The sequence below is a fragment of the Bufo gargarizans genome, chromosome 3, assembly GCF_014858855.1.
Source record: "Bufo gargarizans isolate SCDJY-AF-19 chromosome 3, ASM1485885v1, whole genome shotgun sequence".
Classification (NCBI taxonomy): domain Eukaryota; kingdom Metazoa; phylum Chordata; class Amphibia; order Anura; family Bufonidae; genus Bufo; species Bufo gargarizans.
The window spans coordinates 43,005,576-43,019,224 of NC_058082.1; the positions used below are offsets into that span (position 1 = coordinate 43,005,576).

Consider the following 13,649-nt stretch of genomic DNA (forward strand, 5'->3'; position numbering starts at 1 on the left):
CTGGCTTAGTTGCTCACAGCAACCAATCAGATTCCTCCTTTCATTTCTCAGCACTCCTTTGGAAAATGAAAGACAATCTGATTGGTTGCTAGGGGCAACTAAGCCAGTTTGCCTTAACACCAGTTTTAAGATCCCTCACTGACTTCATGTATACTTGTCAACTTTTCTAGAAATGGGAGAGACTCCCCCGGCCTCCCAGAAGAGGTGGTAAATTTCCCAAGCACAGTATAGAGCGCCGCTTTCTCTTGGACAGCAGCACTCTATGGAAGAGCCCATAGCAACCAATCAAATTCCACCTTTCATTTTTCACAGCGCCTTTGGAAAATGAAAGGATGAATCTGATTGGTTGCCATCAGCAACTAAGCCAGTATTCATTTACACCAGTTTTTATCAATCTCCCCCATATGTTCTTGTACAGTATGTGGAGCCGGTATTCTGCATCTAAAGTGCATTGAGGCGGCGGGCACTGTACAAAAAGTGGCGCATGCCAATGCCCCAAAAAATCTCAGCGATGTGCTCCGCACGTGGGCCCCCTCCCGTCTTCCTGAGGCTAACCATCAAAGGTTGGCAAGTATGACTGAATGTAGACATCAGTGAGTGAGGAGCTATAACAAATGCAGATATTCTGCTCAAAGTTCATAAAAAATTTGAAATTTTAACCATAATGTCTTAAAAAATTCCATTAGGATAAATCATAAAAATCAAAATACCCGCAGATACAGATTGACATGAAAAGCATAGGCGGCAATGGCTGCCAGGCTCCTGTGGTCTATGGACGTGGCGATGCTAGTCACTGGGCATGATGGGGTTAACACTTGCATTCTTCTTCTCCTCCTCCAAGAATGTAGAAGAAATATGGCCGCCACCCTGAGAAATTTTATACAACATGAGCAGTTACGTCAAGATGATAGCTTTCACAGTGGTTGTCACCCAGCTTCCCAGGCACCTGAATGGCATATAGGACTAGTATTCCGTTTATGCGAAGGTGCGCCATCCGGAAAAGCTGTGTGACAAAGCACAATGGTAATGACGAGAGAGGTCGTCTCCCAGCTTTCCATTGTCCCCGAAGGTCGGAAAAAGCTGAATGATGAGCAGTATGGTCTCCATGACATTTCTCCCAAGGGATGTCACCCAACTTTTCTAGCTACATCCAATCTATCAGTATGGGAGTGGGAGATCTCCCCCTGCATTATCAGGCACAAGCTGGGTGAAATAGTAAGCTCGCCATTGCAGGGGGGGGGGGGGCATTCAGCTTTACCAAATGCTCATGGACAAAATGGTCATGGAGGAACCTGGAAGAGATGGGCGAGGAGAGGAGCAAAACGGTCTTCTTTGCCGGAGTCTTTAAGCCATGTTTCCTAGCATTCTGACACATGGGTACAGGCTATTTGCAGAGTGAGCGCAGGGCAGGAGCTCACATGGCACATCGCTCCTCCTGCCTGTGCCCGTTCTACTAAAGCCCCAAATGTCAAGGATACCACCAGGGACACATCTATTTCAGGCTTGAGAACAGGAGCGATGCTCCGGCCTGTATGACGCTCAGTGCAGCCCCAGGAGAACCCATTCTCCAGTACACAGAGGTGTATGGACTGCAATAGCATGACACATTATATCTGTCCCTATGACACTGGCTGACCTGTTACATCTGCACTTGGCAGCTGAAGGCATCTGTGTTGGTCCCATGTTCACATGTGCCCACATTTCTGATAAAAATGATGTTTTAATATATGCAAATGAGCCTCTAGGAGCAACGGGGGCGTCGCCATTCCACCTAAAGGCTCTGCTCTCTCTGCAACTGCCGCGCCCTCTGCACTTTATTAACAGGAGGAGGTGTGATGATTGGTTGACAGGACCAGGCAGTGAACATATCATCACACCTCGTGCTGTTAATAAAGAGCAGAGGGCGCGGCAGTTGCAGAGAGAGCAGAGCCTCTAGGTGTAATGACATTTGACATGACTTTAGGCCTATAAAAACCAATAGGTCGTCAATGGAAATGGTCCGAAAGCAACTTCCTATCCCAGGACATGAACATCAGAGGAGTCCAAGGGGGGGGGGGGGGGGGGGACTCCATATTCATATAGTTCTTTACATGCACACTTACCGTGCTGTCAGACGGCATGTAAACCTCAAGTTCGTTATCTGCAGGGAGAGAAGACACAGCTATTACACCGCTCCCCTCACGTCTACATGACCAGCCCAGCCCCCGCTCACACACAGAAAGGGACAGAAGCCTGCACAGCGCTATGGGGCTGCCTAATTTCTTAATTTTCATATTTAATAAAAAAAAAAAAAATCAGCTGCTAGACAGGGAGGAGTTGGCGCGCTGCTCCAGATGCCAGTTTGGCTTGGCTCACTGCTGGTAGGGAATATGGACACCTACTGTAGGAGAAGGCCTCTTGCAGTCGCTTACTGGCCCACTTTGTTAAAGGGATTTTCTGAGATTTTTTTAACTGATAAGTTATTTTCAGGATAGGTCATCAGTATCTGATCGGTGGGGGTACGACACCCGGGACCCCTGAAGATTATCTGTTTGAGAAGGCACTGGAGTTCCTTTGCTCACCAAAGCACAGTGCTGTACACTGTATAGTGGTCGTGCTTGGTATTGCAGCACTTCAATGGGGCAGAGCTTCTCTTAGGCCACGTGATTGATGAACGCGACGTTACACGGCCTCGAAAAGCTGAAAGAAGGACGCGATGCTACTGCGATCGGTGCCTTCTCAAACAGCTGATCGCCGGGGGTCCCTGGTGTCAGACTCCTACAGATCTTAGAAAACCCCCTTTAACTTCCTGAAAAGGATAGTCCTTCCTAAAATACTGTATGTACTGGAACGTGATGATGCAGTCGTTAGATGATTCTTTACTGAGGGTAACTTTTTGTTCGGGCAGACCTATATACCATTGTATAGCAGGACAGCTCCATTTTACATCTAAATGTATCTCTGACCCTCCTTTACCCAATTCTAAACATCACTTGGGTCAATTTTTGCAGCCGAAATCTCTGTGGCCTAAATTAGAACCCGGGGGCCTATAGACCTACACACCTCGGTCACATTATAAAGTGGTATCCCGTTTCACTGCATATTTAGCGGAAACTCCCCTATGGCGTAACTCAGGCCTGTCCCATTTAAATAGACTGTCAGATATTCATATTTGGAGATCTCACCTTTTAGGACTCTGCTATTTTTTACTTTTCATTTTTACTCCCTGCCTTCCCGGAGCCATAACTTCTTTAATTTTCCGTTCACATAGCCGTAGGAGGGCTTGTTTTTGGGAGGGACAAGTTATAGTTTCTAATGGCACAATTTAATTGTCTATACAATGTAGTGGGAAGCCCAAAAAAATATATAATAATAATAATAATATTCCGCCACAGTTTTGTGGGTTTTGTTCATTCTCTGGGTCTGTACGATTACAACGATTCCACATTTATATAATTTTTCTTATGTTTTAATAATAATTAAAAAAAAGTTATAAAAATGACTTTTCATTGCCATATTCTGACCCTCATAATTTTTTTTTTTTTATAGTTATGCCTACAGAGCTGTGCAAAGGGTCATTTTTTGCGGGGCAATCTGTAGTTTCTATTGATACCATTTTACAATGTGTGTGACTTTTTGATCACTTTTTATTCAATTTTGCTTCTGGGGTGAAGTGACCAAAAACTGGCGATACGGTCACAATTTTTTTTTTTCTGCCATTACTCAGTTCGGCGTATAAGAATAATATTTTTAGATTTTAATAGCACAGGCATTTCCGGACATGGCGATGCCAATGATACTTAATTTTTTGATTGTTTACTTTGAAAGCAGTTAATTTTTTACTTTATTTTGATCATTTTTTTTTATCATTAAATTGCCACTTTTATTCTGTAATGGATATATGACGATTACAGAATAAGGATTCAGTGTATTCCAATGCAGTGCTGCCACCTGCAGGCCAGCACTGGAATATGCTAGTAAATCGGCCGGGAAGCCTTGTACAGGCTCAAGCCTATTACTAGCATGAATCGCCTTCCTAGATCTTAGTCAGTGGAAGGTGGTCTGGACCTGAAAGCACATGGCCTCCGGTTTTAGGGCTTTCAGATGCCGTGGTCACATTTGAGGCGTTTAATGTGTGTGATCGGCATTATCGCCGATCGCAGACATTAGCTCCTGGCCTCAGTTAAACCTGGCAGTTGTGGCGCCTGCTGTGCATCTTTAAATATTATTATATCTTTAAAGAACGGATTTCTGCCGTACATGAAAGGCAGACGTCGAGAGGTGGTTAAAAGCATTACGGAACCTTAAGATCCATTTTCGATATTCAAACGCATTCAGTTACACCACGCCCTTCTTTCTCATCTTATCTTTGATTGGGATACTTTGCTCCCAAGGTCCGAGCGTTTTTGTGTCTCTCATAGACACCCACCGGCTATCTGCCAAATTGCTATATGAACCTACATGCATTTCCTCTCTCCTCAGAGGATTGGGGAACGGCACAGCAATAAACGGATACAACTCTGTATTATCCACAGCGCATCTGCTTCATATGGGCAGGATTCCCACTAACAATTGCCATAGATGGACTTTGTCCACCTCGTTTGGTTATTACCTGATGTTTCCTCTTTTAGGACAGAAATATGATTAGTAAATGAGAAACTGGGTAAACCGGTTCCACAATCGCCTGAGATTTGTCGTATTGGTATTATCCGGGAAGATTTGTGGTCCTATTATGAACAGATCCTATTACATTTGCAAGGGGCGTTATTTCACGCTAGAGAACCTATTGCTATGAGTTGGATGGCGGAAAGGCCTCCGTCCTTATCACAATGGAGGAATCTGGTAAATGGTATCCTTCCATACAAAAGAATAGTTTATAAAAACCATGGACAACTCAAATTCCAGCAGGTGTGGAATGTGGCCTTAGAATGTATGGGCTCCAAAAGAGTTAGTTATTCGCAAAGTTGCGCGTGACTTCGTTGAATAACTTCGGCAATTGATTTTTAAAGTGGAGAACCACTTTAAAACTTTGAACCGAACTTGCCTCACCAAGAAGGACAAGTCGTAAGGTTATGCAAATGGGGGAAGTAGTAGCTGTCGCTACGATATGCAGATTACATTTTCAAGCACCTAGCTCCAATCTTTGGCATGTGGGAGGGGCTTAAAAACAGTTTGAAAGCAAAGATTTTTAGCTCCATGAAACCTCAAAAATCGGATTAAGCTGTATTGGACGTTTGTGCAATGCCTCCTGTGCCTGGACTTGTGACAAACAGAGAGAGAGAATCCTTGACCTTTGTTTATCGCTCCAGCAGATCTCCACACGCCTAGGCCGAAAAGTCAGCACTGTTCGATGTTGTGTGTCCCGGTGGTTGGGAGAACAATGAGGAACTGGGGTGACATTAAGCCGTGGAGATAGGAGAACCTCTAAGCGGCCAGACTGTCTGATTAGAAGAATGGCTCGTAGTGATCCATTCTGTGCTGCAAGTGAAATGATCACATCCCAAGCCTAGGGCGGCAAACAGCATCTACACAAACCATCAGAAGACGTCTCCACGACATTGGGCTATGAGCCAGACGTCCAGCTACAGGTGTCCACTAACCTCATGTCACCACTCTCAAAGGCTGTCATGGTGCACAGCAAAACGGCAGTGGAGGCCTGTGCTCTTCAGAGAGGAGTCCTTGTTTTGTCTCAGACACAATGATAGCTGGAGATTGGTCTGGAGACCACAGGGGCGAATACATGAAGAGGCCTTCACAAGGGAACCTCACACTGGCCCTACTCTCGGGGATATGGTTCCACATTGGTTTGATCATGGAACCAGTGGTATGGCCATTTCTCGAAAGTGTCCCATGGGCCGTTTTTCAACAGGACAACGCCAGGCCACATTTTGCACGTACTACTATGAGCAGCCTGTGTGCCCTAAACATGCTACCATGGCCTGCAGCATCTATAGACTTGTGTTGAGCACATCTGGGATGTCATTGGTTCATAATTACAAATGGAGCTGCCAGCAGCCGATCTTGAAGATTTGTGTGCCCAAGAGCATTCAGCGCGGCAGAACATTCTCAGACAGCCATTAATAACATGCCATGGTGTGCAAGTGCGGGTATTTCTGTACGTGGCACTCATACTCCAAGCTGATTAAATTAAGATGTTTTGAATATTTTGTTTTGATATTTATCATTAACATGTCTGCCAATCCTGTGATTTCTTTAATTCCATCACATTTCGGTGTTACAATTTTGATGTTGAGCATTGTATTTACCTTCAGTAATGCGCCAATATGCTGGGTGCCAGGCTGTGCCCTGGCATGATCATTTATTGCATATTTTTTCATATAAAGAGAGGAGTTTATTTCTAGCTTCCGTGACTGTGGACTGTATGTATGACGGCATGGCATCATTCTGCAAACACAACCCTGCTGAGCCATGCCGGTAGCAGAGTCAGCTTCAGGAAAGCTTGCCAATACAAACAATGTGGACAGGTCTGAAGCCGGCCAGAGAGCGAGGAAGAGGAGCAGAAGGGGGGAGATACTCATGACTCATATCGGAAACAATTACAGTCTATTGCTTGACTTGTAAAAATCCCAAAGCACAGAAAAAAAAAAAGTGGCAGCTTATCAGAACTGACTGGGATAGAAATCTGCTGACAACACAGTGAGAGAATGAAGGTAAAGTGCAGAATAACAAGCAGGCTCATAAGCGCTGCAGAGTGAGATATTGTGTTGTAGTTTCATCTGAAAAAAAACCCCATCTGCTTCTGTAAAGATGAGGAAAAGACTATAATACTGCCCCTACGTACATGAATATAACTACTATAATACTGCCTCCTATGTACAAGAATATAACTACTATAATACTGCCTCCTATGTACAAGAATATAACTACTATAATACTGCTCCTATGTACAAGAATATAACTACTATAATACTGCTACTATGTACAAGAATATAACTACTATAATACTGCTCCCTATGTACAAGAATATAACTACTATAATACTGCTCCTATGTACAAGAATATAACTACTATAATACTGCCTCCTATGTACAAGAATATAACTACTATAATACTGCTCCTATGTACAAGAATATAACTACTATAATACTGCTCCTATGTACAAGAATATAACTACTATAATACTGCTCCTATGTACAAGAATATAACTACCATAATACTGCCTCCTCTGTACAAGAATATAACTACTATAATACTGCCCCCTATGTACAAGAATATAACTACTATAATACTGCCTCCTATGTACACGAATATAACTACTATAATACTGCTTCTATGTACAAGGATATAACTGTTAGAATACTGCCTCCTTCTGTACAAGTATATAACTACTATAATACTGCCTCCTATGTACATGAATATAACTACTATAATACTGCCTCCTATGTACAAGAATATAACTACTATAATACTGCTCCTATGTACAAGAATATAACTACTATAATACTGCCTCCTATGTACAAGAATATAACTACTATAATACTGCTCCTATGTACAAGAATATAACTACTATAATACTGCTCCTATGTACAAGAATATAACTACTATAATACTGCTCCTATGTACAAGAATATAACTACTATAATACTGCTCCTATGTACAAGAATATAACTACTATAATAATGCTCCTATGTACAAGAATATAACTACTATAATACTGCTCCTATGTACAAGAATATAACTACTATTATACTGCTCCTATGTACAAGAATATAACTACCATAATACTGCCTCCTCTGTACAAGAATATAACTACTATAATACTGCCTCCTATGTACAAGAATATAACTACTATAATACTGCCTCCTATGTACACAAATATAACTACTATAATACTGCTTCTATGTACAAGGATATAACTGTTAGAATACTGCCTCCTTCTGTACAAGAATATAACTGCTATAATACTGCCTCCTTCTGTACAAGTATATAACTACTATAATACTGCCCCTAGGTACAAGAATATAACTACTATAATACTGCTCCTATGTACAAGTATATAACTACTATAATACTGCCCCCTATGTACAAGAATATAACTACTATAATACTGCCTCTTATGTACAATGATATAACTGCCCCTATGTACAACGATATAACTGCTATAATACTGCTCCTATGCACATAATATACTTGGACAGGTGCAGTTTCTTGCTTAGGTTACCTGTGAAGCTCATGTACTTCTGGCTGTTGGTGGGTTTCTTGGAGTTATAAAACTTCAGCACATCCAGTATGGCCTGAGGATTCTTCTTCTGCTCTTCTTCTGAAATCTTGGAAGTCTGCAACAGCCGTGCCCATTGTTCTGGCATACCCTGCAAAGGCATAGCATACAATGGGTTAAACACTTTCTCATCTTTAAGTATCCTTATTCCCTTTTCCCTTCCCAGTAAATATACAGAAACCCCCAGAAGTCCCCTCAAAAATCCATCTACATAATACAATAAATAGAAGACATGGAGGGGTGGGAGGAGGGAGATGCAGCTGCATAATCTGCCATTAATGGGACTTCTTGATACAGCATTAAAGGAAAGCACCTGGGAGATTATAAAGAGCGAAAGGCAATAAAACAGTCAATGTTTGGGGTGTGGGGGGGTACACGTACCCATGACAACAACACTTCCTGCCCAATAAAGGCTTTGGCATTTGCCAGACACCCTCTAAAAGGTTAACAATTTAAAGGTAGCCTTCCACAGTAAATATTTACATACATAGTGGCATGCACATTTCTTCTAACATATCTAAAGCTAAAAAAAAAAATTAAATTCCTTAAAGGCTATGTATACTTCCGGGTGCAATTTACTCATATTAGGCTAAAAATCATTTCTTCAATTGGTCTTTATTAAAAAATATTGAGCCGTTCTGTTTGTTTGGCGGTGTGAATCGTACTTCTACTTGGTGCCGGTCATCTAATAAAGTTTACCTCTAAATTATTAAAAGTTTATAAACCAGTAAGAAAAGAATTGAGCTATAATGTTTATAAGGTCAGAGATCCAAGATAAGAAGCCATCAGCTGAGCTACCTGATCCAGAGCCTTCTACTACAGGAACTCAGAGCAGCACAGAGAAAGGGGCTCCAAATCTTTAATAAAGACCAATTGAAAAAAAAAAAAAAAAAAGATTTTTAGCTCAAAATAAGTACAATGCAATAATAATAATAATAATAATAAAAAAAAAATACATGACTGACATAAGGGTGGAGCTAAACCAAAGAAACAAAAAAGCAGCTCTGGATGTGAATGGAGAAGTCATAAAAGTCCCTCAAAAATTTTCTAAAAGAATTGCTAAAAGAGGAAATTGTGTTTTCATTGTTGCCTTTAAATTGTTTTTTCCCCACCACCCTTGACTTACAGTGAATTTTCCGGTTACAGGATCAAAGCCGATATGAAGGGTGTGCTCGAAATCCGTCGGGGGTGAGATTACTGGGATTACTGGCTTTTTAACAGTCTTTTTCATGGCTGGTGAAAGAGGCAAGCATTAGTGTAAGACAATCAGATGATACACAGACCCTGAACAGATTCCAGGGAAGGCTAAAAAACGAGAGCAGCGATCCGATTGGTCGTCACTGGTCAGCTGCTCCCATTATTCCCTTACTATAAAACAGGGATGTGGCCCCCGGTCACAACATATTGTGAAAATGCTAACGACCGATTTAATTATGGAAGCGATCATTAGCATGCGGGAGGCACAGGAAGGCCTTCTTCCAGCCTCACACTGTGTCCTGACACATACAACGTTCCGGATATAGTGCACATAGACGCGCACTATGACCGGACGCTGTGCGCAGTCAGGTCACAGTACAGCGCGGCGGGAAGAAGACCAGGGAGGGTAAGTGAATCTGCCAAGAGGCAGCGCCGTCCGAACTGGAGAGGTAAGTTTATTTATTTATTTTAAAAGTCTGATCTGAGGTTAAAGGAGGCTGGGGAGGGTCTGATGGGGCTGATCTGAGGCTGGGGGGGGGGGGGGGGGGGTCTGATCTGAGGCTGGGGGCTGATCTGTGGCTAGGGGTCCCCTAAAGCTGGGGAGGGTCTGATGACGGTCTGGTCTGAGGCTGGGGAGTCTGATCTGAATCTAGGGAGGGTCTGATTGGGGTCTAGTCTGAGGCTGGGAGGTCTAATGGGAGCCTGATGGAGGTGGGGGGCACAGGCAGGGACAGTTGCAAAGAAAGAGGCAAGAACAGTGGCAGGGAGAGAACTACTAAATATGTAACATTCTGAACTCGCTGACAGCGCAACAGGTGCCTGTAAAGAGGGTTCCGGGACAAAATCAGAGTTCAAAAAGCCAAAAAACTGCAACAGAATCTTAAACAATCACAACATAGTTACAGTGAACGGGAGTGCATAAGTTTTCACGCCCTCATATCTATTTATAACTCAGGCCCAATTCCAATAGTACCGGAATAAGTGGGGGATAACTTTAACCCACCCTCAAAATGACAAAATTGTAATGGATGTGCATAAGTATTCACACCCTCACCATGTATTTTTAGATCTCAAATAAAACAATGGAGGAAAAACAAACTGCACACTACCACCCAGTCTGAACCTGGCCATGAGAACTTTATCTGCAAATTGTTATTTCCCCACCCCGACTGAAACTAACCGTGCAAACTGCTACAAGTCCTTCATACATGGACGGGAGTGCATAAGTTCTCACTCCCTCACATAATTTACAAACAAATCAAACAATACAGTGTTTAAAAAAAGAAAAAATGACGCCATACCGATTGCTTTCCTGCTCTTAAATGTTACCTCCGCCCTCAAATTCACACACTGCGCTATACAATAACAGGAGTGCAAAAGTTTTCACACCCTTAGACAAATAAAGGGAAGCAGGGGACCAGTAAGAACCAGTCTATGAGGAGTAAATTCTCCTTCATGGAAATTAAAGGAAGTGCATAAATTTTCACGCCCTCATTTAAGCAACAGAAACATGTGAACTTGGCCACAAGGTGTGAAATAAAACCTCTCTCATTGATTTTAAAAAGCCCCAAGAACTTAATGGTCAATTAGGTGACCATCACTAGGCAGGTGGACCACAGAGTTATGCAAATCCTGGTGGAACGGCTTTTCCGTGGGTGGACACATAGGAGTGTTCCATACTTTTATCTCCAGTCCCGGGTAACATGTTCAGAAGCCTCTTCGTCTTCTTTTCTGGATTTGGGGGAAGAGGTTTTGAGCCATGGTTTATGGTGTCCTTCACACTGGCTCCAATTAAAGTGCTGGTGTTCCTCAGGGGCGGGGCTGGAGGTTTATCGTTGAAGTCTATACCGTTGTCAGACATTTTCAGCGATCCCAGAGCGGCTCCTGTGTCAAATAACATGAAATATTCAATCACTATGGTCGTCTTAGCACAGTGCGATATACTAAAGGGGTCGTCAGATGAGCTAGAACATTAAAGGGGTTATTCAGAATCAGAAAAAAAAACACGTCTGTTTTATTCTAGAAACAGCGCCACACCGCTCCACAGGTTGTGTTTAGTATTGCAGTTCAGATATTAGAAATGAATGGCGTTGAACTGCAATACCACACACAACCTGTGGACCGGGGAGGCGCTGTTTCTAGAAGAAACTTGTACATGGTAGGAGTCCAATAATTTTAACAGTCTGTAATTTTCATGGCCAAAACATGCCATGTGATCAAGAAGTAAGGAGATTCCTCAAACATACAAAGGCTCCTTCATGGACAAGAATTTAAAGGGGAATTCCACTTTCAGGGATCACCAGAAGCTCCCCTTATATCTATAGCACATTATTGTGAACATCCCACAATGTGGAATTTCCAACCAGGCTCAGCATTCACAGAACTGTTTCCAGCTTAGAGGAACGCCCCTTTAAGGCTCATCTCCAATGTTACAATAAAAGGTTATGTACAAACTTAAAAAAATAAATAAAAATGTATTACAAATGCATGAAGTAGGTGACAGATGGTTTATGGCTGACTACACAGAGTTTGTTTGTAGTCTGTTACCATGGAGACACAAAGCACTGCATATGAGCTGTGTACACAAACTGGAAAGACATTTGTAACAAATCTTATGGATACAGTTGCTTAATCTTTTTCTTTAATTAGACGCGAGAGCAATCAAAATAGTTTTAAATGGGGACAAACCCTTTAAATATACCCACTAGGTGGAAATACCACCTTCGGTTATGCGCCAACATTGCATTCCTTCAAGGCCCTGTGGCCCTTAGCTATGAGAGACACCTGCAAACATGATTGTAGTCACCCTGCAAATCCTTTTCTGCAATGTCTAAAATGAAGGACACGCCCCCGAGGTACTAAATATTAGGAGATGGGACCCAGGATTTCCTATAAATGACCCACAAGTTGTGACTCTTCCAAACAGCACTATACTAAAAGGAGATTTCCTTCCCAAGCAAATCTGATTTATTAAGATATGCCAAGTGCAGGGCCTCAGGGGCGGAGCATGAAACAAAAGGCTAAAAACAGACTCCTTGTGTCACGCTCCGCCCCCCTAAACGAAAAATATGCCGCTGTTGTGATACAATTCCCTATTACTGTCATTATCAAGATCTCTGCTGGCAGTCAATGCATCAAGAGCACCTGTCAACAGGATCAACCCTATTAAGCCAGACCATACTGCCTGGTAGGGTTGATCCTGCTCATTAAAATGATACCCATCTTGTGAAAATTGGTTTAGGCGTTTCCGGGGAGAAAAAAAAACGACGACATTTATGTTGAGTGCGCTGAGGGGCGTGGCCAGCACTGAAAAGCCATAGGCCCCGCCCATTGCTGTAGTGACGCTCTCATTTACATAAAGAATAAAAGCATTTTTTCTCAAACGGCACAACCGATTTTCACAAAACAGGTATCATTTTAATCAGCAGGATTAACCCTACCAGGTTTAATAGGGTTGATCCTGCCGACGTGTGCTTTTTCATATTCAGGGGCCACTGACCCCACCCTGATCAAGAAGATAGCATCAATGAGGGTCCCATGGGCAGAGACCACCACCAATCTGTTGACGGAGGAGTGTTATGCCCTTTTATTCTTCCAGTGAAGTCCCACTGATTTTTACAGGAGCGCCGCCTGCGTCACCACAAAAACTTTTAAGTGAAGTGTCCAGAAGGAGAAAGGGGTGCACGCCAGGGCTCCACAGCACCCCACTATCTGGTGGTCTCAGATGAGGGATCACCGAAATGATGTCAATATATGAGCCGCATCCTCTACAGCGACCGACACCATTTGTAGTCACTCTTTGCTCCCCCTTAATGGAGGACCCCCCCTATTATAAGTGATCACATGACCCAGACCACCTGTATAAAAGGGGTCATATGCCATATCAAGTTAAAGCGTCCACTCTTAATAAAGGGGAAGTCCAGGATTAGAAAAACATGGCGGCTTTTGTCCCAAAACAGCACCGCTCCCGTCCATGGGTCGTGCCTGGTACTGCAGCTTCACTGGAGTCACCGGGACGGAGCTGCAATACCGCACACAACCTGCCGACAGCTGTTTTTGGAAGAAAGCAGAAATGTTTTTTTTTTTCTAATCCTGGACAACCAAACCCCCTTTAATAATACAAACCTGGCAATGGAGCATTTACTGGAGTTGCAATACCAGACACAGCCTATGGACAAGGGTGGCGCTGTTTCTTATAAAAAAATAAAATCTGACAACTATGTTGGTTCTTCAA

General features: G+C 42.8%; 1 protein-coding gene across 1 annotated transcript in view; it reads right to left on the reverse strand.

Moving 5' to 3' along the window:
- The window catches only part of PAK1 (p21 (RAC1) activated kinase 1), a 53,873-nt gene that overhangs the window by 27,191 nt on the left and 13,033 nt on the right, over nucleotides 1-13,649 (reverse strand). The window contains exons 2-5 of the mRNA XM_044285412.1: nucleotides 11,096-11,299; nucleotides 9,345-9,451; nucleotides 8,162-8,309; nucleotides 2,103-2,140 (exon numbers count right to left, since the gene is read on the reverse strand). Coding sequence (XP_044141347.1) covers nucleotides 2,103-2,140; nucleotides 8,162-8,309; nucleotides 9,345-9,451; nucleotides 11,096-11,276 — 474 coding nt within the window. The 5' untranslated portion in view covers nucleotides 11,277-11,299. The remainder of the gene's footprint in view (nucleotides 1-2,102; nucleotides 2,141-8,161; nucleotides 8,310-9,344; nucleotides 9,452-11,095; nucleotides 11,300-13,649) is intronic.